A 25,718-nucleotide genomic window follows, 5' to 3' on the forward strand; every position below is an offset into this window, starting at 1 on the left:
TCTAGTATTATTATAAGTGGGAAGAATCTAAGTCAAAAGTTGAATTACCGTTTTATCCCTAAACTAAATTAAAAAAATTATAAAAATACATTAAATAATTATTAAATAAAAACCTGAAAAGACTCATAATATTGACTCTTTCAAAATAGAAAACTCAACAGTCTTCATCCCAAAAATAAGAAAGCAGTGAACCTCTTGGCTCAACCAATGCTGTCACTTTTGGGAGCTTTGGAGTAGTAACATGGTTGACAGGTAACTTTTTTATGGACTGGGAACCTAAATAAGCCACAAAAACATAAAAGTGACCAAAATAAGCCATTACTTTAAGAAGTAATTAAAATAGGCTTAGTGGAAGAAAAAATTCCACTTTATCTAATATTCTAAACGTTTTCCGTTAGTCTCATAACGTGTATATTTTAATATATAACGGAATTATTTTCTACACTTTATAAAATGGAACTACTTCTTACACTTTATAAAGTGGAACTTTTTCTTACACTTTACAAAGTGGAAGAAGAAATTATGTTTTACAAAGAGGAATATTTTTCACGTTTTTATCTCTTTATGAAGCTTTTGTAGTGTTTGTCATACAATTATATTGATTTGACATATCATAAAAACGGAAAAAATTATTACACTATGTATTTTTATTTTTTTATTCTGAAAAATCTTTCAATATCTATTTAAGGAGGACGTTCAAACATTAACTGGTAGCACCTACAACATACTTTCTATATTTGTTCATTTCAATCTCAAAAAAAAAAGAAAGACTTGAAGTCATGTAGAAATAACAAAACTACATTTGGCCCATGGGCCAGCTTCGGTCAAGTCTTAAGGGCAGGTTGGCTTTCTTAGGCCGGGCTAAAAGGCCTCGGTCTTTTAAATGGACTAAAAAAAAAGGGAAAATTACGCGGAAAGACAAGCATATACTAGTTAATTAGCTAATATAGCTATAGTTTGAATTAATTACGGCTCACAGCTTAATTTTAGGTTTAATTACGTCACTTGTCCTCTTTTATACATATACAAATACAAATTATACACATACACACACATATCACATATTATCATATTATAAGTGGGAAGAATCTAAGTCAAAAGTTGAATTACCGTTTTACCCCTAAACTAAATAAAAAAGTTATAAAAATACATTAAATAATTATTAAATAAAAAACTGAAAAGATTCATACTATTGACTCTTTCAAAATAGAAAGTTCAACAGTCTTCATCCCAAAAATAAGAAAGCAGTGAACCTCTTGGCTCAACCAATGTTGTCACTTTTGGGAGCTTTGGAGTAGTAACATGGTTGATGGGTAAATTTTTTTATTTTTGTTTAGATCTATTAAAAGTCTCAAATGATCACAAGATTTGTTCAATGATAAGAAGTTGTTTTCTTTCGGTACCCAACAACACGTTCACATTTCTTTATTTTGGTCGTTTTGGGATGCCGTATGTCTACTCTGTTTTATTTTATTTTCTTGGGTTTTTATGATTGTGAATAATCCCTTGTAGGAGTACTATTTTGTTCATAAAATTCTTGTGTTTATCTCAATGATGTATTAACAAATAATAATTAGTAATTCACTTTTAAGTGAGCTTAGAATCACTTTAATAGAATTACTTTTTTTTATTACTCCTGGTATTCGATCATTGCTTATTATATATTTGTCAATATATGTTATTTCTTAAATTTCTATTACTCTCCAAAAAGTGAGATTATATAAGCAATACAAATGTGTTGGAGCACTCAAAGAAGTACTATTCAATTGTATTGTTTATATAATTTGACAAAATGAGATTTGGAGAGTAATAGAAATATAAGAAATAACATATATTAACAAATAGGAAAAAACTTTTTGGCCAGAGAATTTGACCAGAATGAATATATGTTATTTTATCTTTTTAAACATTTTTATCATTTTAATTTTAATATATTTTAACTAAAAAATGGAAAAAAAATCAGTTTATTTTTAAATAAAAAAAATATTATAATTTTTTAAATTTTCTAGCCATTTAGCACTTCCCTATTAAATATATATATGTATGTATACTCCCTCCGTCCACAATTGTTTGTCAGGGTAAGGTCATGCACATTCCTCAAGGAAAATTTCATACAAGGTGTAATTTGACTAATATAACCCTACTATATCAAGAATACCAAAAGTCCACATAACTTTTCAATTGAACTACACAATCATTAAGGGCAGAATTGGAAAAAGTGACTAATTATTTCTTGATTGTGTAAATTGACAATTAATCTTGGACATCTATTTTTAGTATACCTGCCAAACAATTGTGGATGGAGGGAGTATAAAAGCAATGATTGAATACCATGAGTATCAGCACTCAAAGAACTATTATTCAATTGCTGAAAATCATATTCCTCAAGAGAATAAGCATATACAAACATTAGAAACTTTGGGAAATCGGACTGTTAGTGGAGCACAAGTGATTTGGTGAATTTCACAAGCGTGACGGGTTCTCTGCTGCACTAAAAGCATGGTTAGAATTTTGTTCATCATTGCCTTTTTTATTTCTATGTAGATCCACATGAGTTCATTTTGTGTGCTTTGCCCTTATTTTTGGTTCAATGTAATGCACGCAAATATACATCTTTTAGAAACATTTTATGTCTACAATAAAAAAAATAAAAAATCAAGCACTAATCATTTCTGGAAAATACTAATCAAATCTTTCTAGACCTTTACAATCTAGCATATTTTATTAATTTTATATAGAAAGTCACATCTTTTATTCCACTTTACTATTAGTAACATCTTCCTTGTGCTTTTTTGGAATATGTAAAGATGGATATCGATTAGGTCATATGACATATTTTTATCAAGAAATATATTTATCTTTTTTTGTTTTTTGTTTTTATGTGGAAATATGACAATGAATGATTCAATACTATTTATTCCTTCCGAAGAATCAGGTACACTAATTACTCAAAATTATGTTGTTGTTTTTTTGTTTTTTTTCTCCATTTTTTTTCTTTTCCTCTTCTTCATTTAATTTAAAAATATGTAAGATATTTATATTTCTTTTCTTAATAAATATTGACATTTATTTCATTTCTTAAAACCCTTCCACCCCCCCCCCCCTTCCTTTTCTTTCTTTCGATTTATTCAATAGAAAATAAATACTGTATAACTTTTCTTATTATATTATTGTCATTTATTTCATTTTCTTAAATACCTTTCTTCATATATTCATATTCTTCATTAATGTTATCAGTACTACAAACCATTATTATATTTGTTCAAATACAATAATAAAATGAACCCCAATTCAAGTGCAGTCATGATTTTTATAAGTTCTTAAAATGACTCTTCATTACCTACTCTTTTTTTTATCAATGATTCTTGGCTTTGTTTCAATTGATTTCCGTAACAATCTTATGGACTCCATTTAATCAACCAAAATAATAAATATTCTGTTGGATTATATATTACATTTAAGATATCAACTATTTTTCTTCTTCATTATTTAAGTATTTAAAATATTTAGACTGACTTAATTTTGCTTCATGTTCATTATTTATTCTTTTCAGTTGATATTTTTAATCCTCACATTGTGTTTTTTCCCAGTATTCTACATAAACAAAAAAAAACTTTATGTTTTATGGATGCAGGTGTACTAAAATACTAAAACGAATAGAAATGTTGAATGAGAAATGATCTCTTTTTTTTTTTTTGGAGAGGAGCCCGGATCTTATGTCATGAATAGACATTCATACAACAATCAAAGCATTTGGTTCAATGAAACCATGTCAAATATTTTACCTACATCAACATACACACACTAAATGAAATGAAAGTCACATGGTTTCAATTTGCATCTGGTGAACACGTACAAGATGCCACCAACAGACAAGAAATTATTTTCCCGTGTTCATCATCAGAGTAATATTATCGCTTTTCAGAAGAATCCGCCCCAACTGCTTGCTGGTTTTCTTCTTCACATTAACTTCCTCAGCATCGTCCAGAACTAAATTCATGTACTCATCAAAACCAATGATACGTCCTTCAATCCTCAGATCCTTCTGTTCAAAAAGCCATATTTGAATCCGAGCTTTGCTCTGAAGAAACCTGAAAATCAGGTTAATGGGCTGGGTCATAATCCTTTGAACTTTGGTGCTAGCCATGGCTGAAATTCCTGTTTCTCCGATCAACTAAGCTCCTTCTCAGTCACAAAGGAAAGCAGCTAAACCCTAGCAAATACCCTAAGCCCAATGAGAAATTGTCTCATTGTATTGAAATTGATTAATTTTTTGTTTCATTATTTCTGCATATTAAAAGGTTTGGTTTTAATCTTTGAAAAAAAGAATACATTTATTCTATTATTATGGAGCACACTAACAAATAGATTAGTTACAATAAGAACGAGAAAATATCAAGTGAAAAGTTTATATATATACAATAACGCCACACAATTTAACATGGGACGTGTCCAGGACTAGTTATATTAAAAGTGGAAAGGTTCAAAATACAAAGTTAAATTACCATTTTATCCCTAGAATAAATCAAATAATATAAAACAATAAATAATAGATAACATCCTTTAAAAGTTAAATTATCATTTTAAAAGAACATACACAAATTAACTTATATCCGTCATTCCTTTTACTCCCATTTAATTCTCTTCTAGTTGTTAGTCAATTTTTTTGATGAGTTATTATCAGTCTCACCAACTGACGTATGTTTAACGTGACCATCAAACTTCTCTCCAATAAGTATATTGATTCTCTTAATGTCTTGTCATACACTAACGTGATCCCTCAACTTCTTCCTTAACTATATATGTAATTGCAAAATACACACAGAGATAAAGTTCAAGCAGTTGGATAATGTCTATTTGTCCAGATTTCTTTTAATGGTAAGTAAATAGTATGTATAACTTATAAATTTGTTGTTCATATTTTTTGCATGTATATAGTACTTAGTTAATATTTTAGATTATTATCTTTTCCTATTAGGGTCTTTCTAATATTTCATTTTAAAAAAAAGGGAAAGCATGGCAAAAAGCTATATTGTCATATGCTAATATCAAGTTCTCTATGCTCTCTTCTCTTGTCTCTTTTTATTTGTTTTTTTTTAATGTTTATGTTTCTTGCTTGTTGTTATTGTATAACTTTTTATTGTTTTATGATTATTAATATTGAGAATTTACATTGGTTAGTTGTTTTGTAGACATCAACCTAACATGTGGTATTTTAGTATCCTCATTTGAATATTATATTTGTACAATAATTAGTTATTTTTACAATTTATGCACTTTTAGTCAATTTTATAATTAAGGGTATATTCTTTTTATTAGGAAGATATATGTACTTTCTATCGTAAAAATGGTGGATATTTTTTTAGTAAACACCAATAGATTTGAAGGGGATAAAATATGTCATTTGCAATACAAAAATTATATGAAATATTTTGGGATAAACGTGCAACGCATGTTTCTAGAACTAGTACAACAATATATGCAGAACCCTTTAACTATATACTCTATACAAATTAAATGAGTAACTAAGCATTTGAAGAAGACAAAAATTGCAGTGGTACATACTCTATGACAAACATGTACTAACAGTATTGTCAATGTTCCTTGCAATCTTTAACAGGCTTAGCTTCAAAACCTCCTTCCGGTCTCCTCTCAAGTTCATATGGCATGTAAGTACCAAGTATCCTATCCCACGTCACAAAGAAAGGCTGTGAATAGTTATACTTGGTCCCATAAAGCTGGTGATGGATATCATGGTAAGCGGAGTTGTTTTTAAAGAAGATATGGAAGAGATTTCCGGGCAACCATAGTCCGCAATGATCATCAACCGTCTTGATCGTAGCAAATGAGAAAAAGAAGATGGAGGTACGTGGTGACATGCCAGAGACAAGGAAAGCTAGAGCCCCACCGATTGTGTCAAGAATCAGACCCTCCAAAGGGTGGTTGTACAAAGCTCCAAATGCATATGGAACAATTAGCCGGTGATGTTGAGCATGGATATGTTTGTACAAGAACTTGTTTTGGTGCATGTACCGATGCATAAAATATTGCCAAGTATCTAACATCAACATGGCAACAAATAACTGTCTGCCAAGAACAAAGATTGAAGCATGTTGATCCCCACCAGATTCACCATCATCTCCTGTGACCTGCTCCATATTAGTAGATAATCAGACACCAAGAATTAGTCAAAATAGAAACATAAAAATTGACATGATTTGGAACAAGAATATGAGAATCGGGTTCATGATTGGAACAAGATACTAAAAGTAGAGAAAACAAGTATGAAAAGTTCAACTCCTCATGGTATATACTTAAGTTACTTATCAGAACATACAAAAGGTGTACAACTTTTAGCTCATTGATCGGAGATAAATCGTATTCGGTATGAGCTAGCCCTCTACTAATTAAACTTATCTACTTTCCTCTCTTACCAAAGTGAAAGGAAACAAAAGCAGTGCATTAGTTGAGGTCAGGACTCAAGAGACCCAACTAATGGACCACAAATAAAATAAGTTTTGAGTAGAGATTTTAAGGGGATAGATATGAGTTAGGCCTTTGCAACATAGTTTATAGAAGTGGTTGAAACTAACTTCGCAAATTAGGCTACAGCCTACACACATAGCAACGCAAGCCAAAGGAAAGACAAGACCACATTGTTTCCTTTTTATATCTCTTCTTTGCAGGTTAGAAAAACGAATCTATCCCTCAATATATCCAAGTTCACATATTGCAGTTGAAAATATCTTCTCAGCTCTTTCCACAATTCCAAACATATGTGAAGTAGCACGGTAGAAAGCTTTATTGGGAGGTCACAGTTAGGCCTCCTATTCTCAACTATTAAGCTGCACCGTCAACTAACTTTGCAAGACAGATGGACACCAAGAAGAAGGTAGACAACGAAATGAAAAAGAAGAGCAATGATTCCCCATTTTCTTTAGTAGAGGCAGATTAAAGCCAATAAAAGCTTATTCTTAGGATAGTCTCGACATCCTTGTAGACAGTTTCTATATGAGACGTCTAGTAGTCTCATCCCCAGCATCAGCATCGACAGCCAAGATCAAAACAATGCCGATTGAGCCGCTTTGGCAACTTATTTTCCTAGAAGAACTTCAAAGTCAACCTTTCTTTATAAAATCAAATGACTCAAAACTGAGGTTCAACAGTTTGCATCTAACTTTTACAGAACTCCTAGTTTCCTATCACTCAAAGAAAATCAAACCTGCAAGCTTCAGCATTTCATATAAACTTCCTTATCAAAAATATTTCATATAAAGTTAATGATGAAATTTCTGTTCAGATAACTGTCGACTATCACTTTTTAGGTTCAAGAGATTTTGAGACACTTCATAACGTAAATTATAATATATAGATATAAAACACTCTACATAAGTAGCCTTGAAGGCTTGTCAAGGCAGGAAAAAAAGAAATTTGCACACTTTGTGATTGACCTACACAAGAAGTTATACTTCTTGCTCTTGTACTTCAATTGAATTTGTTTATTCTGTGCATGAAGGATTCATCTAAATGATAGGTAAAACAAGTAAGCTGTGGATTAACATCCAAATAAAGCATTGTATCATAGTTCCTCTGACAAATGACTCCTTTACCGAAAAATGTATATAAATAAATATTAAGAAACCGTTAAGGACTAAGGTAGAACAATTTTACCATCCATCTATCGGATGGATTCTAGGATCACACACACAAGCATGAAAAAGCTCCTCCCTCAAGTCAATGAATATAATTCAAAATGTTTGAAATCAGCCTAACAACAAATGATATTCAATTTGAAATCCAACAACATTTGCCTAGCAGTGCCAATTCGGACAAAAGAACTATTATTACACCGCCATCGCATCCAAATATTCCCCTTTCCATGACTCACCCCGCGTTGTAATACACAACATCCAATTATGAGTTGCACATACCATTGACAAAATCATATGACTCACCCCACGTTGTAATACACAACATTCAATTATGAATTGCACATACCGTCAACAAAATCATACACTCATAAATCAAATAATTTCTAAACCTTAAGCCGTCAACAGACATAAGCATTTCATTCCAATCAAAACAAAGCCAAACAAGCATATACATAATAAGTTATCAATATCAACTAAGCCTCAAGAGTTAACCAAATAAATCCCATGTATCATTACGGTTCACCAAACAAGCATATGGCATGATAAGTTATCAACATTAACTAAGCCTCAATAGTTAACCATCAAATCCTCTGTATCATTACGATGCATACAAAGAAGACCAAACAAGCATATGCATAGTAAGTTATCAATGTTTACATCCCTACTCTATTCAAATAGGGTGAAACGTCGAGATGACTCAAAAAGTAAACAATTGATTCAATTTTAAAAGAATTTTAAGAATAAACGAATTTTAAAGGAGTCGCCACCTAATTTTAGGAAAACTAGGAAACTAATTAATTAATCTACGAAATCAAGAGATTCTAGGTAAGGGGCTCAAGTTATTCCGAAGGGAAGGGGTTAGGCATCCTTCGAAATCCACAAATGTGGGTCCCGACTGAACTCATTTTTTCAAATTGAGGATGAGAATAAAATAACGTACAAATATAATAAACATGCAATATACACAAGTAATATGATAAAACAATAATATAGGAATCGGCCTAAATTTGCCTATCGTCAATAATATACAATATGAATAGGAGTATAATTCGAACCTAATTCGAATAACTTCAATGGGAAGCATCTCCGAGTACCTGTAAAGACACTTAGTAAAAGTGTTAGTTATAAATAAATATGAATAAAAATAAATGAATCAAATATTAATTTAAAAATAAAAATCCGTCTTATTAGCATGGAAGGCCTTGGAAATCGATGGTAATTTCTTCATCGGCCAATTTCAACTTGTAACAAATATAAATTTAAACTAAATTTCCGTCTTTTAAAATGGGAAGGCCTCGAAAACCGACGGAGAAAATTTTTCATTGGCCAATTTTAATTATTTTTTCAAACATCAAATTGTATAAAACTAATAAGAGATAATATGAAATAATAACAACATCCTAACAACAACAATTTTATGTAGCTAACGAGAACGGTATAATATAGTATGCGACATTTAAATAATATCAACACAACAAAAGGAGTAATACAATAAAAATAATCAAATGATAATGATTGGAAACGTAACTGGTTGAAAATTTTTAAAAATAAAAATGCACGTAATAAATCCCAATAATAACTTAAGAGAAGTGATATGATAACAAAATAAAGAAGCAAAAATTGCCCAAGTAAAAATAAACTAAGATAAAATACAATAGAGATGAAATTAACAGAAAATTCTATAATGCAATAAAATAAAATCAACTCTAACTTAACAAGAAACATAATAAGCTTAGAAATCTAAGTACAAAATGACAATAGACTTAAGCATTAGTCAACATTTAATAACCCAAATAAAGTTGTCAATCACTAACCCAACAAATTATAAATAAATAAAATTGTAACAAATAAAGAATAAAAGAAGATAGATCATAATATTAAAAACCATAACAATGAATACTCAAACAAAAAAGTCAAAGTAGAGACAAAGATAAACATATATAGAAGACCTGTAAACAACAACAAAAATGAAAATAACAATGGCATAAAAGAGGAAGGGAGATTTGTGTTACTAGTCGAGTTTTGGAGCTCGTGTTGTTGTTCGCTGGAGCTGGTTGGATCTGGCGTCCGCTCGGAGTTGTTGGGTCTGTTGCTTCGCCGGAGTTTTGAGCTTGCCGGTTCGAGTGAAATCCTGCAAAAACAAGTTAAAAATCGAGAAAGGAAAAGGATCGGGTAGTGGTCGGAGTTGTTGTTTTGCTCCGGTTAATCGGGTTTGTGCCGCCATTAATGGCGTTTTCCGGTGGTTTGGAGTTGTTTAGTGTTGGTTTCTGATGGGTCTGGTTAAGGAAAACAGGGGTTTAGTGATGGGGTTTCGATGGGTGTTTTCTGGTGGTTTTCTGATGGAGTTTGTGGGCTGTTTCAGCTCTTTCTGGTGGTTGTTGGTTGTTTGGTGAGCTCATGGTGTGGTGGAGCTCGTTGGTTGCCGAAAAATGGGTTTTGAGCTGGTGGTTTGGCCGAAAAAGGGTCGTTGATGTAGGACGAATGTATCTCATAAAATTTTGTCATGTATGTATGTCGTGTGTGTCTACTAATTCAACTTTATACTAGTTTAAGTATCTACTTACACACACCTTAAATTGAGGACATTTAACGGTGGAATAGTAAGTTAACTATGAGGTGAGGAAGTGAAGAAAGAAACCATAATACTGTGTATTGTATGTCAATTGCTCTTCTTCCCCAGTCCACATCAATTTTAATTCTTGTGTCAACATTTAACCTTATATTAATTTATTTAGATTTGTCATAGTGAAATTATTTTCCATGTGGAGTGTCACATGACAGAATTTCAAAACAAAAGAGAGAGGGCAATACACAACATCATAAATTAGTCGAGAGGTGTTTCGCTAACTATTGAGTGATAGTTCAAGAAGGAAACTCAGACTCTCAATAATTCAGATATGAAACTCAAAAAATTGAATAGTTTAGGTGTATTTTTTATCCTTTAACTCTTTCGTTAATAAAGGGGAAATAAGCCCTATTATTGTTCGTCGGCCATTCCAAGACCAAATTAGTCATTTTGGAAAGTTGAACTTTGTATAGATGGATCAGACTCGGTTAGGGTTGTTGGATGCGACGGGGAAGTGGGATTGGGTCGGGTCAAGATAGAGGAAATTGGGGGTTGCTGGGGGGGGATAGGGTATCACAACCCGATATATTTTTTATGTGTATATAGTTTGTTATTTACCCTTGATTTCTTTCTATGTTTACATCTCTATAATTTCATTAAGTCAATCTTTTCTCTTAAACCCGATGAATGAATTAAATAAATTGGCAGACAGCCTCGATTTATATATTTAAGTATTTTATTTTTTTAAAATATTTTAAATTAAATAAGTTTTAAAAATATTCGTAATAACCAATGGCAGGTCAATTTTTAAGTTTCTGCATTGTTTTTAATTTTAATTTTGTAGAAAATCGACGGACATTGTTGATTAGTTCGATCAATTTTTCACCCAAAAAAGAATGCAGAAACGTGCAATTTCTGCATCTCACTTGTCAAATGTAATTAATTGCAATTCAATATTTACTTGTAAACCAACACTAAATGTGCAAAAATCAATTTTAACTGAGCTATAATATCAGGAACAAACTGACTAAATACATACTAAATACCCATCAAACAATCTAAAAGGTCTACCAAAGTTCATTCATTTACAAAACATTCAATTACCAAATAGTATTAAAATTATCAAGTCAATAATATTCCTAATTAAGGTATCTAGGCAACATTTAAATAAACCGATGGACAATGTCGGGTTTTTTAAATATATATATATTTTTTAAATAAACTGACTTTGTTCGTCGCTTTCTAATATTTATATTTTCTCCCAAAAAAATCGTTTGCAAAATTTATGGACCATCTCAAAAAATTTATCCAATGCAAAAAATCGAGAGATGTCTCTCAATTTATTATAAAAATATTTTAAAAAAAATAAATTGAAAGGAATAAATGGATGGACACGTTAAGTGTGGCCTCAATTTATAAGAGCGATTATATCCATCGATTTTGACCCAATTTTTTCAGGGTTGTATCATTAGTTATTGTTGAGTCCGGTCAAAAGGGTAACTTTTTTCTTTCAAAATATTAAAACGGCACATCAAAAAAAAATTTAACCAAAAAAAAAGTTGACGTCGTCGGTTAAGAAAATTAAAAAAAACTTTTTTTCTTCAAAATCGTTAAGAATTTTTTTAAAAAAAGTTTTTTTTAAAACCGCTATACTTCTAGTGATTTTGATAAAATTAAAAAAAAAGGTTTTTTTTTATGTGTTTAATTTTGCCTCTTTTGATGGTGATGGTGGTGATGGGTTGAGTTTTGGACATTTGAAGACATTTAATTTGAAGAACAAAAGAGAGAGCATTAAGAATATGAATTATTTAACTTCTTAAATGGAAGAAGTAAAAAAGAGGAAGATAAGTGATGAAAGAAGGTGGAAAAAGGAAGAGTAGTGACATGGATGAAGTAAAAACGCTGCTCCTGCAGTGATGTAAGGAAAAAAAATATTTGATTTAAAATCGCTGTTGTGGCAGCGATTTTTAATAAAAAAAAAAAGAAAAAAAGTTTTTGGACAAAATTGCTGCTAGGGGCAGCGATTTTTAGTCATTGTGTCAGAGGGAAATTGATTCGTCAGGAGTGATTTTGCCTTTTTGACTTTAAAAAAAATTGATATATTCTTTTGGAAATTTTGACAATTTTTTTTGCTCTTTTAGCTCCGAACTCAATTATTGTTCTTATCTCGCAGTACTTATCCTTTCATAATTGTTCTTGGATTTTATTTTTTGGAGCATTACATATCACAGTTGAACTATTTAAACAATTATTGCCCGCTGTTACAATTATTTCAATGCCCATAAGTCATATCATCGATAGGGGATGAGCTAAAACCTACGAATTCGACGTAATTCAATAATTTTAATTTTAATTATGTGTATATATAAAAAATTTATTTAGTTTGTATTAATAAAAATATAATATATTCGAAATTCAATAAATTAAATTAACTTTTTAAAAATTCATAAATCCTAAAGTTATATTTGCACTTTACCTGTCTGCCTTCCTCGAATACTTTTGAATATGCATAATTCTTAGCATGTCTTTTAACTTGGTCTTATTTTACATTTATGTCCTTCAATTTTGTGTGTACACAAGTATGCACGTAAATTTGTATAACGTTAAACAAGTATATGAGTCCCATGACATAATACATGTAGGGTAGGGGTGTATAAAACCGAACCAAAAACCGAATCAAACCGCAAATCGAGAAAAAAAAACCGACTAGTGGTTGGTTTGACTTGGTTTGGTATTGAAAAAAAAAATCTGACTATATTTGGGTTGATTTGGTTTTAACTAAAAATCAACCCAAGATCGAACCAACCCGACATTATATATATAATTTTTAATTTTCATTTTATAAATAAAAATATTTACTTTGATATAATTTTTAAATATTTCTTATACTTTTTCATAGTTTTTATTTTTTAATATATTATTTCAAGTTTGAAACTTAGAATTCTGAATGTTTCAATAAAGATTATAGTCTGCAGATGTTGGTAATTATAATAAAACTTAAATCAAAATCAAATTAATATTAATGCAAAAAGAAAATCAATTCAACACTAAGAATGACAATAATATTGAATATTTGTTCTTTGATTTTACATTTTACACAATTCAAATACATAATTATTATTATTTTTTGGTTGGATATTTAGTGTCATCACTCATATCATATTTTGTGTTATTTTCTTAAGAAACACCTTGAATAGTTGTATTTTGGTAGGACTAAAGAAATATTTGAAGTACAAGTAATTAAATTATATGATTGTATGAATACTTTACTGGAAAAATTCGAAAAAACCCAAAAATTCGAAAAAATCCGTAAAACCCCGAGTTTTATTGGTTTGGTTTGATTTATAGATCAAAATCTGACACAAATGATTTGGTTTGATATTTAAAAAACCCGAACCAACTCGGCGTACACCCCTAATGCAGGGCAATATATTGGATGCAAATTATTATGTAAGATGTCATGTAGGACATGTATGTTTATTTGTTTAACTTTATCTATTTATATGCAACCAAACTTGGAGAACATAAATATAAATCGAGTTCAAGTTATTAAAGGATATATGGTATAATACCTGTTGAATAATTCTTTGGCACTTAATCTTAGTGCGCCAGCAAATGATTTTTTTTTTTTTTTGTTTGTATGGCCCAACTCCTTCAAAATATCTTACGCGCAGTGGAGAGACCTATTTCTTATCTTCTACTTCCTCTTTATGAATCTTTTTTTCTTTTTAGCTAAAAGTTATACTCACATACATATTACTTACTATTTATTCTAGATTATAAGTTTCAAAAAAGTTTAATTCCCAGTCCACAACAGTGTTCTTCATTCCCAGTCCACAACAGTTCTAATTCTTGTGTAACAAGGATGTATTTCAACAATGAATTGTCTGATCTGAAAAATAGCTTCCGTAGAAGGCTGGAACTTTTCACTGACTCGGATGTTGGAAGGGATCGAATAAATTTCTTTCTATGGGAGTTAAAATTTCTTGATTGTTTTCTCTATTTGAAAAGGTTACCTTTTGCAAGTGAATGCGGTATTCTAAATGTCTCACAGAAAATGATAGAATTTTGGAATATTCCGTGGGATAGGGTAATTACTATGTATATGTATGCTAAAAGAACTAGTCCTTTCGATGCATTTGTCTACTGGAAGGAGGCAATTTGGAAGACTAAGCAAGAATTCAGAGCCCAATACTCCTTTCCGAAATCACCACTTGCAGCCAACAAGGTGAGCCCCGAATTTGTGATGGAAGTCATCGATGATTTTGTGGGGAACATCAATGTTCTAGTGAAGATCAATGATCCATGTTCGTGGTTTTTTGTTCCAGGACTCAAGGAACAAATAGAACAAGTGTTAAAGGAGTTGAAGTTATTGAGATTTTTTGTCTGCTTTGTTTCAAACAAATGTATAGAGCCTCAATACGGATGTACTACTTTTTATACTCATGCTTTAATTGAGGCCAGTCACATCGCAATGGTTGTGTGGATGCATTTGCCAGTCTATGGCAACGGAAATCAAGACTTGGCTCCAACTGAAGTCAGTCGTTTGCTTTTCTGATTTCATGGAAATGAAGATTAAGCCCATTCAGCCAGGCAACAGTATTTATATTGATGTCCTGCAAGCTTTGAAGTCAACCATACCACAAGCTCAAAAGAAGCATGCAGCTGAGAGTGGCATTGTGGAGATTCCAACAAACGGTTTGACGGTTGGTTTCAGTGATCAAATGGCTAACCTTCAGGACATGCTCTGCCTTCTAAGAGACAATCTCATTCATCTGCCAATACTAGATCTGGAATTTCATCTTCAAGATATGGATTCTGTTATTGTTGATGCAGGACTTCTTATTTACTCATTATATGATATCAAGGGGGAGAAGGAAGACACAATATTGGATGATATGAACCGAGCACTTGGTTTTGATCTTCCAAGAAACATTGAGCCGATCAAGGCGATGGTCTACCTTGTCATGCAAAAGGCATTTCAATCTAACTTGCCAAGGATTCATGGACTAGGCTATGCCGATTTTCTATTGAAACACCTGAAGGATTTCCAAGGCCGTTATTCAGATTCACTTGCTTTCCTCAAAAATCAACTTCAAGTAATTCAAACGGAATTTGAGAGCATGCAACCTTTCCTGAAGGCTGTTGTAGAAGGGCCACACAACAAGCTCAAGACACTGAATGAAGATTGTGCTATACAGATAATTAGGAAAGCACATGAGGTTGAATATGTAGTTGATGCTTGTATTAACAAAGACGTTCCTCAGTGGTGCATCGAGTGTTGGCTCCAGGATATCATAGAGAAGATTACTTGTATCAAAGCAAAGATTCAGGAAAAGAACATGGTTGAGGATACAATGAAGACTGTCATTGCTAGTACATCATCACAATTGGTAAGGACTCCAAGGATGAATGAAGAGATTGTTGGGTTTGAGGATGTCATAGAAAATTTAAGAAAAAAACTACTGAATGGAACCAAAGGGCAAGATGTCATTTCAATTCACGGCATGCCAGGTTTAGGTAAGACGACTTTAGCCAACAGACTCTATTCTGACAGGTCAGTTGTTTCTCAATTTGATATTTGTGCACAATGTTGTGTGTCTCAAGTATATTCGTATAAGGACTTGTTATTGTGCTTGATACATGATGCTATTGGTGAGGATTCTGATCAGCATAGAGAACTTCATGACAATGAATTAGCTGATAAGCTTCGCAAAACCTTATTGCGCAGAAGGTACCTTATCCTTGTTGATGATGTGTGGGAAGATAGTGTTTGGGATGATTTAAGAGGTTGTTTTCCAGATGCCAATAACAGAAGCAGAATCATTCTAACGACAAGACATCATGAAGTTGCCAAATATGCTCGTGTTCATAGTGATCCCCTTCATCTTCGTATGTTTGACGAAGATGAAAGTTGGAAGTTGCTTGAAAAGAAAGTGTTTGGTGAACAAAGCTGCTCCCCTCTCCTAAGAGATGTTGGGCTAAGAATAGCAAAAATGTGTGGACAACTCCCTCTTTCAATTGTTTTGGTGGCTGGTATTCTGTCGGAGATGGAAAAGGAAGTAGAATGTTGGGAACAAGTGGCCAACAATTTGGGTACCCACATTCACAATGACTCAAGAGCCATTGTAGACCAAAGTTATCATGTTTTACCCTGTCATCTTAAGTCTTGCTTCCTTTATTTTGGAGCATTTTTAGAGGATAGAGTGATTGATATTTCAAGGTTAATAAGGTTATGGATATCAGAATCACTTATAAAAAGTTGTGAAGACAGGAGCTTGGAGGATATAGCAGAAGGTTACTTGGAGAATCTTATTGGAAGAAATCTAGTAATGGTTACTCAGAGGGCCATTTCAGATGGTAAGGTCAAAGCATGTCGCCTTCATGATGTATTACTCGACTTCTGCAAGGAAAGAGCAGCTGAGGAGAATTTTCTACTATGGATAAAACGGTAATATGATAAGTAATGCTACTTTCAATCAATCAAGTATTTCAAGTTATATTTGAAAATTAATGATATGATTTTGCTAATTGATATATTCACAGGGATCAGAGTACCCAAACTGTTTACTCTCACAAGCAGCATGCTCACTTAGCCTTCACTGAAATGGATACTCTTGTAGAATGGAGTGCATCTTGCTCATTTGTTGGCTCTGTACTTCTTAAGAATTATGACCCACACTTTGACGCATTTCACTTAGCCTTCGCAATGAGTACATCCTCTCATGCTTTTGCAATTTCACGCATTTTATTAAATTTCAAGTTTCTAAAAGTATTGGATTTGGAGCACGACGTTGTTATTGATTTTATTCCAATTGAGCTCTTTTACTTGAGGTATTTATCTGCACACATTGATCAGGATTCAATTCCTTCAAGCATATCCAATCTTTGGAACCTTGAAACTCTTATATTAAATCGTAGACCAGTTGTTAATCAGGAAACGCTATTACTACCTAGTACAATTTGGGATATGGTTAAACTGAGACATCTGCATATTCGTAACTTTAGCGCAGAAAGTGAAGATGCATTACTCGAGAACTCCCCAGAACTTTCTGATTTGGAAAGCCTTTCCAGTCCATTTTTCGCTCATGTTGAGGATGCAGAATTGATGCTGAGAAAAACACCTAATCTTCGAAAACTGATATGTAAAGTCCAGTCCTTAGAATACCCCCATCAGTACCATGTGTTGAATTTTCCAATACGGCTTGAAATACTAAAGCTTTATCGATTAAAAGCCTTTAAAACCATCCCCTTTTACATCTCTGCACCAAATCTCAAATACCTAGAACTCTCTGGCTTTTACCTAAATTCTCAGTATTTATCAGAAACTGCTGATCATTTGAAGAACCTTGAGGTACTCAAACTGTACTACGTTGAATTTGGTGATCATAGGAAATGGAAAGTGAGCAATGGCAAGTTCCCTCAACTCAAAATCTTGAAACTAGAAGATTTGTCCTTGATGAAATGGATTGTAGCTGATGATGCCTTTCCTAACCTTGAACAATTGGTTTTGCGTGGATGGCGACATCTTGAGGAGATCCCTTCTTGTTTCATGGACATCCTTTCTCTCAAGTACATCGAGTTAGAAAACTGCAATGAGTCGGTTGTCAAGTCAGCCATGAATATACAAGAAACACAAGTCGAAGATTATCAAAATACTAATTTCAAGCTCCTCATCAAGGTACACTACTGAAAAAAGCTTTATTCTGCATGATTTTGATGAATCAGAAATGGCCTAAATTTTATGAACTGTTTTCTCCTGTTATCTTTACCTGGTGCCCTCGTTTTACATTTGGGTTTTTCTCTTGGTTTTCTTGCAGAAAAAGACCTCAATGCGTTTAAAAGAATATTTTTTCCTCCAGGTACTACTTTTTTTTTTTCATTCTTTCCTTTTTTTGAGTACACCGAATAGATAGATTCATCTTTTTTGTCTTTTCGATATGAAAGGAGATATAATCAATTTCAACTGATATGAAAGAGAAGAAACTTACTGTGACCAGAGATGTGGATGCTGATGAAGTTCAATTAGTTGTGGAGAAACTGAGAAAGCGTGGCATGCTCTAACAAAATGCTGAGCTCTGGTGAACTCAACCATGATGGATTTCCAAATAATGACAGGGTTGTAGTCCCAACTTGTCAACACAAATGTGCTATAGTCATTTTGCTTACTGTAATACCATTTCATGACACACACACACAAACATAAACTGTAGTAAAGTTTTGATGGATCAGCTGATTTGTTAGTGCAACCCATTGTAATCCGTTCAAATTCAACTCAAAAAATGCCCATTGAGTTATTCTTTAACAGGGTATCCAGAGTTTGTAGCTGGAGCAATTTGGAATATCACATGTAATTTCTTTATGAGTTATTTCGTTTAATAAAGATTCTGTAAAACGTCCAATACATCTTACAATGTAACTATTGAACCTATTAGATCTGAGACAATGTTTAAAAAGGAAACTATTATTCGACCCTATTCCTTTCTCAAACCTCGAAACCAACACCAGTTATACAACAATATATGCAGAACCCTTTAACTATATACTCTATACAGATTAAATGAGTAACTAAGCATTTGAAGAAGACAAAAATTGCAGTGGTACATACTTTATGACAAACATGTACTAACAGTATTGTCAATGTTCCTTGCAATCTTTAACAGGCTTAGCTTCAAAACCTCCTTTCGGTCTCCTCTCAAGTTCATATGGCATGTAAGTACCAAGTATCCTATCCCACGTCACAAAGAAGGCTGTGAATAGTTATACTTAGGTCCCATAAAGCTGGTGATGGATATCATGGTAAGCGGAGTGTTTTTAAAGAAGATATGGAAGAGATTTCCGGGCAACCATAGTCCGCAATGATCATCAACCGTCTTGATCGTAGCAAATGAGAAAAGAAGATGGAGGTACGTGGTGACATGCCAGAGACATGGAAAGCTAGAGCCCCGCCGATTGTGTCAAGAATCAGACCCTCCAAAGGGTGGTTGTACAAAGCTCCAAATGCATATGGAACAATTAGCCGGTGATGTTGAGCATGGGTATGTTTGTACAAGAACTTGTTTTGGTGCATGTACTGATGCATAAAATATTGCCAAGTATCTAACATCAACATGGCAACAAATAACTGTCTGCCAAGAACAAAGATTGAAGTGTGTCGATCCCCACCAGATTCACCATCATCTCCTGTGACCTGCTCCATATTAGTAGATAATCAGACAACAAGAATTAGTAAAAATACAAACATAAAAATTGACATGATGTGGAACAAGAATATGAGAATCAGGTTCATGATTGGAACAAGATATGAAAAGTACACAAAACAAGTATGGGAAGTACAACTCCTCATGGCATGTACTGAAGTTACTTATCAGAATTCAGAACATACGAAAGGTGTACAACTTTTAACTCATTGATCAGAGATCAGTTGTATTCGGTATGAGCTAGCCCTCTCCTAATTAAACTCATCTATTTTCCTCTTGGGATCAGAAAAGCTTACATTTCTGCTATCATAAATGATAAGGCAAGTGCTAATTTGTGGGTCCCAGAATCACAAGCCAACTTACTGAAGTGAAAGGGAACCAAAGCAGTGCATTAGTTGAGTCAAGACTCGAGAGACCCAAGTATTGACCACCCATAAAGAGAAGTGCCAACAAATAAAATAAGTTTGAAGTAGAATTTTTAAGGGGGTAGATATGAGTTAGGCTTAACTTTGCAAATTAGCCTACACATATCAACACAAGCCAAAGGAAAGACAAGACCACATTGTTTTCTTTTTATATCTCTTCTTTGCAGGTTAGAACAACGAATCTATCCCTCAACATATCCAAGCTCACTTATTGCAGTTGAAAAGATCATCTCACAACTTACTTTAGTCTTTCCATAATTCCAAACATATGTGAAGTAGCACGCTAGAAAGCTTTATTGGGAGGTCACAGTTAGGCCTCCTATTCTCAACTATTAAGCTGCCGTCAACTAACTTTGCAAGACAGATGGACACCAAGAAGAAGGTAGACAACGAAATGCAAAATAAGAGCAATGATTCCCCATTTTCTTTAGTAAAGGCAGATTAAGCAAATAAAAGCTTATTCTTAGGATAGTCTTGACATCCTTGTAGACAGTTTCTATATGAGGCATCTAGTAGTCTCATCCCCAGCATCAGCATCGACAGCCAAGATCAAAACAATGCCGATTGAGCCGCTTTGGCAACCTACTTTCCTAGAAAAACTTCAAGGTCAACCTTTCTTTATAAAATCAAATGACTCAAAACTGAGGTTCAACAGTTTGCATCTGATAGTTACAGAACTCCTATTTTCCTTTCATTCAAAGAAAATCAAGCCTTCAAGCTTCAGCATTTCATATAAACTTCTTTATCAAAAATATTTCCTATAAAGGTAAAAGATGAAATATCTTCAGTGACGATCAGCTATCACTTTTTAGGTTCAAGAGATTTCGAGACACTTCCTAACGTAAATTATAGGACCACACACGTAGACAAGAATAAAAAGGCTCCTCCTTCAGGTCAATGAAAATAATTCAAAATGTTTGAAATCAGCCTAAAACAAATGATATTCACATTTAAAATCCAACAACATTTGCCTAGCAGTGCCAATATGGAGAACTATTATTACACCGCCATTGCATCCAAATATTCCCCTATCCATGACTCACCCCGCATTGTAATACACAACATCCAATTATGAGTTGCACATACCATTCACAAAATCATACGACTCACCCTACGACTCACCCCACGTTGTAATACACAACATCAAATTATGAATTGCAAATACCGTTGACAAAATCATACACTCATAAATCAAATCATTTCTAAACCTTAAGCCGGCACCAGACATAAGCATTTCATTCCAATCAAAACAAGACCAAACAAGCATGTGCATAATAAGTTATCAATATCAACTAAGCCTCAATAGTAACCAAATAAATCCCCTGTATCATTATGATTCACCAAACAGGCATATGCATAAAAAGTTAACAATATTAACTAAGCCTCAATTGCTAACCATATAAATCCTTTGTATCATTATGATGCATAAAAAGAGGACCAAACAAGCATATGCATAATAAGTTATCAAATCAAATAAGCCTCAATAGTTAACCATATAAATCCTCTATATCATTATGATTCATTAAAACTGACCAAACAAACATATGCATAATAAGTTATCATATCAACGTATCCTCAATAGTTAACAATATAAATATCATTATGAGCAAAAAAAGAAGACCAAACAAGCATATGCATAATAATACATCAATACCATCTTCACCTCAATTGTAAACTATATGAATCCATATTCATCATGATGCATAATAACCTCTAAAACAAATAAAAATCAAAACTTTGCAGCAACTAGACATGATCAAAGTAACTAACCGCAAAGAGAACGGTAGCAACAGCAGCCTGAACAATCTGTTGGAGAAGAACACCTTTAACAACCTCTTTTTTTGACACCAAATTCTTTTCATCCTCATCTTTCTTAGAATGCAACCTATAATTATCCATATTCCCAAACATCAAATACAATCCTGAATATACCCAATACACAACTATTGGTAAAAATGTTCCCAAAACTTCATCTGACACATATCCTCCCTTCCCCTGATGATCAATATTCACACTACCCACCATCTCAAAAATACAAAATCCTCACCAAAATATTACCAAGATCCCTCCTTTATACCTTCTTGAAATTACCCTTAATTGAAAAAACCCAGAAAAGAAACAAAATTGTTCCTTTTTAAATCTTTTTTTGAAAATTACCCTTAAAAAGGAAAAGAAAATCACTATCTTTTTCAAAGTAGCCTTAAAAGGAAAACAAATAAAATACCCAATAAAAGAAAAACTGAGATTTCTTTGAAACTCTGTAAAAGATTCAAACTTTGTATAAAATTGAAATTAGGGTTTGTAGGGAAAGAGAAGAGTCGAGATATATGGTTTGATTGAAATTCTCTTCCAAATAGAATTGGAAGGAATTTCAAACAGCAAAAAAAATTCAGAAAAAATTTAACAAAAATAATGAATTTTTCAGAGTGGATATTATTGTTTTGCAAAACTGGACTCCTATAATAAATTCAGAAAAAATTTAACAAAAAATAATGAATTATATTATGTATCTAAATTATTATGCAAAGTATATTGATTAAAAATTATTTTTCAAACATATATATTTAATCTTGAACACCTTTAACGAAATATCTGCTTTTGCAACTGATTGTCACTATTATTAACAATTTTCTGGAAGTTGTTTAGGTAAAACACTGTCATGACTCATGAAGTAGAAATATCTTGACTTATACAATATTGATCTTTTTGAACTATATGTACGTAATCAAAGACTCAATGAAAAGAACTATCAGACATCATGGCATGCGCCATGCATACTACTCCCTCCATCCAATTTTATATGGCACTTTTCAGATTTCAAGATTCAAACGAATCTATCTTTGATCGTAAGTTTTTCATAGATCCTTTAAACATTTTGAATTATCAATTATAGCGACTTATAGTTCTTTTTACGTAGTTTACAAATATATAAATTTCATTTCAAGAAATTTGAAAATTTCATGCGCAAAATCTCGGTCAAACTTAAACTATTTGACCCTCGAAAAACGAAAAATGCCACATAAATTGAGACAGATGGAGTATTTGATAGGTAAGGTAACTGTCATGAAAATGTAAAAGGAGAAAATAGCCAAATACCCCTTAATCTATTACCAGAGTACCAACTACACACTTATACTTCACGAGAAACCTATTACCTCCCGGAGAGGCAACAAAAATAATTTAAAACTTTACTTTATAAGTATTTCTTTTATTTCATTTTTTTTTTTTTGAATTTTTGTGTTTAGTTTTATTCTTATTTATTTTTCCATTTTTACCTTCATCCTCTTCTTTCTTTTCCTCTTTAACAGGGCAATATCAGCTCACCTCCACCATCAGGCCCGCATCATCCATTTATAACTAAGCCAACTCTCATCTTCAAATCACATACTTGTTATCATAGCTTCACTTCTTACCGATTTGAAAATTTGATGGTAACTCAAAATTAAAATCGAAAGTCAAGAGGATTGAACTTTAGTGTAAAAATGGAGAAGAATTCATTGGTAACAAACCCATTAACTTAAGAAGAATTTAATTACAAAATCATTGGGTAACAAACTAATTAATGGAGAAAAACCCATTTATTGAAATGGTTGCAAGAATCCAAACTACTTTTTAGGTTAACAATGTGAAATCGAAATCAACACTAGTCTCTCCGCTAGCCAACACCGATATCGTCATTTCAACTAACTAGTGTTGCTTACTAGTAATTTTTCCATTAACTTAAGAAGAATTTAATTACAAAATCATTGGGTAACAAACTAATTAATGGAGAAAAACCCATTTATTGAAATGGTTGCAAGAATCCATCAAACTTTTTAGGTTAACAATGTGAAATCGAAATCAACACTAGTCTCTCCGCTAGCCAACACTGGTATCATCATTTCGGCTAACTAGTGTTGCTTACTAGTAATTTTTCAAAGCATTGTTTTAAGTCCATCGAGATTTTGTTGATGTCGGATCTCCTCTAAAGGTTAGTCATGGAATGTATCCTATCTAAAAAGACATTTTTAAAAAAATCTGAAAAGCATTGTTGAAGACAAAGAAAAAGAGGAATTGGAAAATGAAAAAGAAAAGTAGAAAAGGAAAAAGCATAATAGAGAATTTTTTTTTTTATATAAAAAACATAATATTACATGGCAGGGCGCATGTAGATCACTACTTAGTGTGAATCTGGGTGTTCGATTTTAAGGGGATATATATTTCATTTTGAAAATGTCCAGGGGGTAATAAGACCTCGTAAAGTATAGGTGTATAGTTGGTAATCTAGTTATAGGTTGAGGGGTGATTTGACTATTTTCTTAATGTAAAAGTATAATAGATAAGCGTGTCATTTATCTTGGCCTCAATTAGCATTTACGATCTTTAATTTTGGGTGTGCACAAGTAGTATTAGTCATTTTGAAAAGTTGAACTTTGTATAGATGGATCAGACTCATTTATGGTTGTTTTTTTGAGCACCACACATATCACAATTGAACTTTCCAAACAATTATTGTCAGTAGTCAACTTTCCACACATATACCTTCTACTCACGGAGCTAAATAATTGTTGGTTGTAATTGACGCAATAAAATAATGGGATAATACATAAATGTGTGTGGCATAATATAAATCAATCGTTATGTAGGACGAATGTATCTCATGATATTTTGTCATGTATGTATGCCGTGTGTGTCTATTAATTCAACTTTATACTAATTTAAGTGTCTACTTACACACACCTTAAGTTGAGGATATTTAACGGTGGAATAGTAAGTTAACTATGAGATGAGGAAGTGAAGAAAGAAACCATAATACTGTGTATTGTATGCCAATTGCTCTTCTTTCCCAGTCCACAACAATTTTAATTCTTGTGTCAACATTTAACCTTATATTAATTTATTTAGATTTGTCATAGTGAAATTATTTTTCCATGTGGAGTGTCACATGACAGAATTTCAAAACAAAAGAGAGAGGGCAATATACACAACATCATAAATTAGTTGTTTCCCTAACTATTGAGTGATAGTTCAAGAAGGAAACTCAGACTCTCAATAATTCAGATATGAAACTCAAAAGATTGAATAGTTTAGGTGTATTTTTGATTATTTAACTCTTTCATTAATAAAGGGGAAAATAAGCCCTATTATTGTTCGTCAAGAATGGACAAATGCAATTTTTGGTTTCCGGCCATTCCAAGACCAAATTAGTCAATTTGGAAAGTTGAACTTTGTATAGATGGATCAGACTCGGTTAGGGCTGTTGGATGGGACGGGGAAGTGGGATCGGGTCGGGTCTAAGATAGAGGAAATTGGGGTTTGGGGGTTGGGGGGGGATAGGGTGTCACAACCCGATATTTTTTTTTATGTATATATAGTTTGGCATTTACCCTTGATTTCTTTGTATGTTTACATCTCTATAATTGTAACATCCGGCGATTTGAAATAACTTTAAAGAGGCCTAGAATTGGAAAATTTTCTTTTTGGAAAGAATTTTTTTAAAAAAAAATCTGGAAATTTGGCCAAGTGTGGGAAATCAGTGAGTTTTGGCCAACTTTGAGCAGTCATATCTATTAGCTACGGATGATTTAGGAGTAGTTCCAGTTATGTTTGCGAAGCTTGTGGAATGGTCTTTCCAACGCCACCGAGTTTTCTTGATTCCGAGTTCGTATGGGTGAATTATGTCCTTTGGAAGTTGGGCAGTTGGCAGGGAATCCGTCCGGAAATTTGTAAGGGTATTTTGGTCTTTTCCCTAGCCTTTTATTTTGGTTATATAAATGTGTTAGGCTGATTTTTTTGATCAGTTTTACCATTTTAAAAGAGTGAGAGTGAGGGTTTTGAGAGAAGAAGAAGAGAAGAAGAGGAGATCAAACAAGTTTCCGTCGTGGATATCGTCGGT

The 25,718-nt window shown here is 32.6% G+C and overlaps 4 protein-coding genes and 1 long non-coding RNA gene across 7 annotated transcripts in view; 3 read left to right on the plus strand and 2 right to left on the minus strand.

The window, feature by feature from the left end:
* The window catches only part of LOC107057757 (putative late blight resistance protein homolog R1A-3), a 63,485-nt gene that overhangs the window by 20,779 nt on the left and 16,988 nt on the right, over positions 1–25,718 (plus strand). The window lies entirely within an intron of this gene.
* Positions 3,870–4,179, minus strand: LOC102606204 (small nuclear ribonucleoprotein E-like). The gene has a single exon (XM_006367553.2). It carries the CDS (start codon positions 4,145–4,147, stop codon positions 3,881–3,883), a length of 267 nt encoding a protein of 88 aa, XP_006367615.1. The 5' UTR covers positions 4,148–4,179; the 3' UTR covers positions 3,870–3,880.
* On the minus strand, positions 5,469–22,297 carry LOC102605411 (sphinganine C4-monooxygenase 1-like). Of its 2 annotated transcripts, none has more exons than XM_006367556.2 (2): positions 21,614–22,297; positions 5,469–6,149 (listed from the first exon to the last, which is right to left on the minus strand). In XM_006367556.2, exons 1-2 carry the CDS (start codon positions 21,866–21,868, stop codon positions 5,595–5,597), a joined length of 810 nt encoding a protein of 269 aa, XP_006367618.2. In that variant the 5' UTR covers positions 21,869–22,297; the 3' UTR covers positions 5,469–5,594. The 2 variants fall into 2 exon arrangements, with proteins under 2 accessions (XP_006367618.2, XP_015161024.1); XM_015305538.1 differs by lacking the exon at positions 5,469–6,149 and adding an exon at positions 18,667–19,408 and having other exon boundaries at positions 21,614–22,002.
* LOC102605750 (putative late blight resistance protein homolog R1B-23) lies at positions 14,141–18,616 on the plus strand. The gene is made up of 4 exons (XM_006367552.2): positions 14,141–16,669; positions 16,765–17,899; positions 18,039–18,080; positions 18,166–18,616. Exons 1-4 carry the CDS (start codon positions 14,721–14,723, stop codon positions 18,172–18,174), a joined length of 3,135 nt encoding a protein of 1,044 aa, XP_006367614.2. The 5' UTR covers positions 14,141–14,720; the 3' UTR covers positions 18,175–18,616.
* LOC107059109 (uncharacterized) overlaps positions 24,655–25,718 on the plus strand; it is a 5,074-nt gene continuing 4,010 nt past the window's right edge. Inside the window, exon 1 of the long non-coding RNA XR_001472501.1 lies at positions 24,655–24,695. This is a non-coding gene — a long non-coding RNA (uncharacterized lncRNA). The remainder of the gene's footprint in view (positions 24,696–25,718) is intronic.

This window comes from Solanum tuberosum, unplaced genomic scaffold (assembly GCF_000226075.1).
Source record: "Solanum tuberosum cultivar DM 1-3 516 R44 unplaced genomic scaffold, SolTub_3.0 scf00834, whole genome shotgun sequence".
In the NCBI taxonomy this organism is placed as follows: Eukaryota; Viridiplantae; Streptophyta; class Magnoliopsida; order Solanales; family Solanaceae; genus Solanum; species Solanum tuberosum.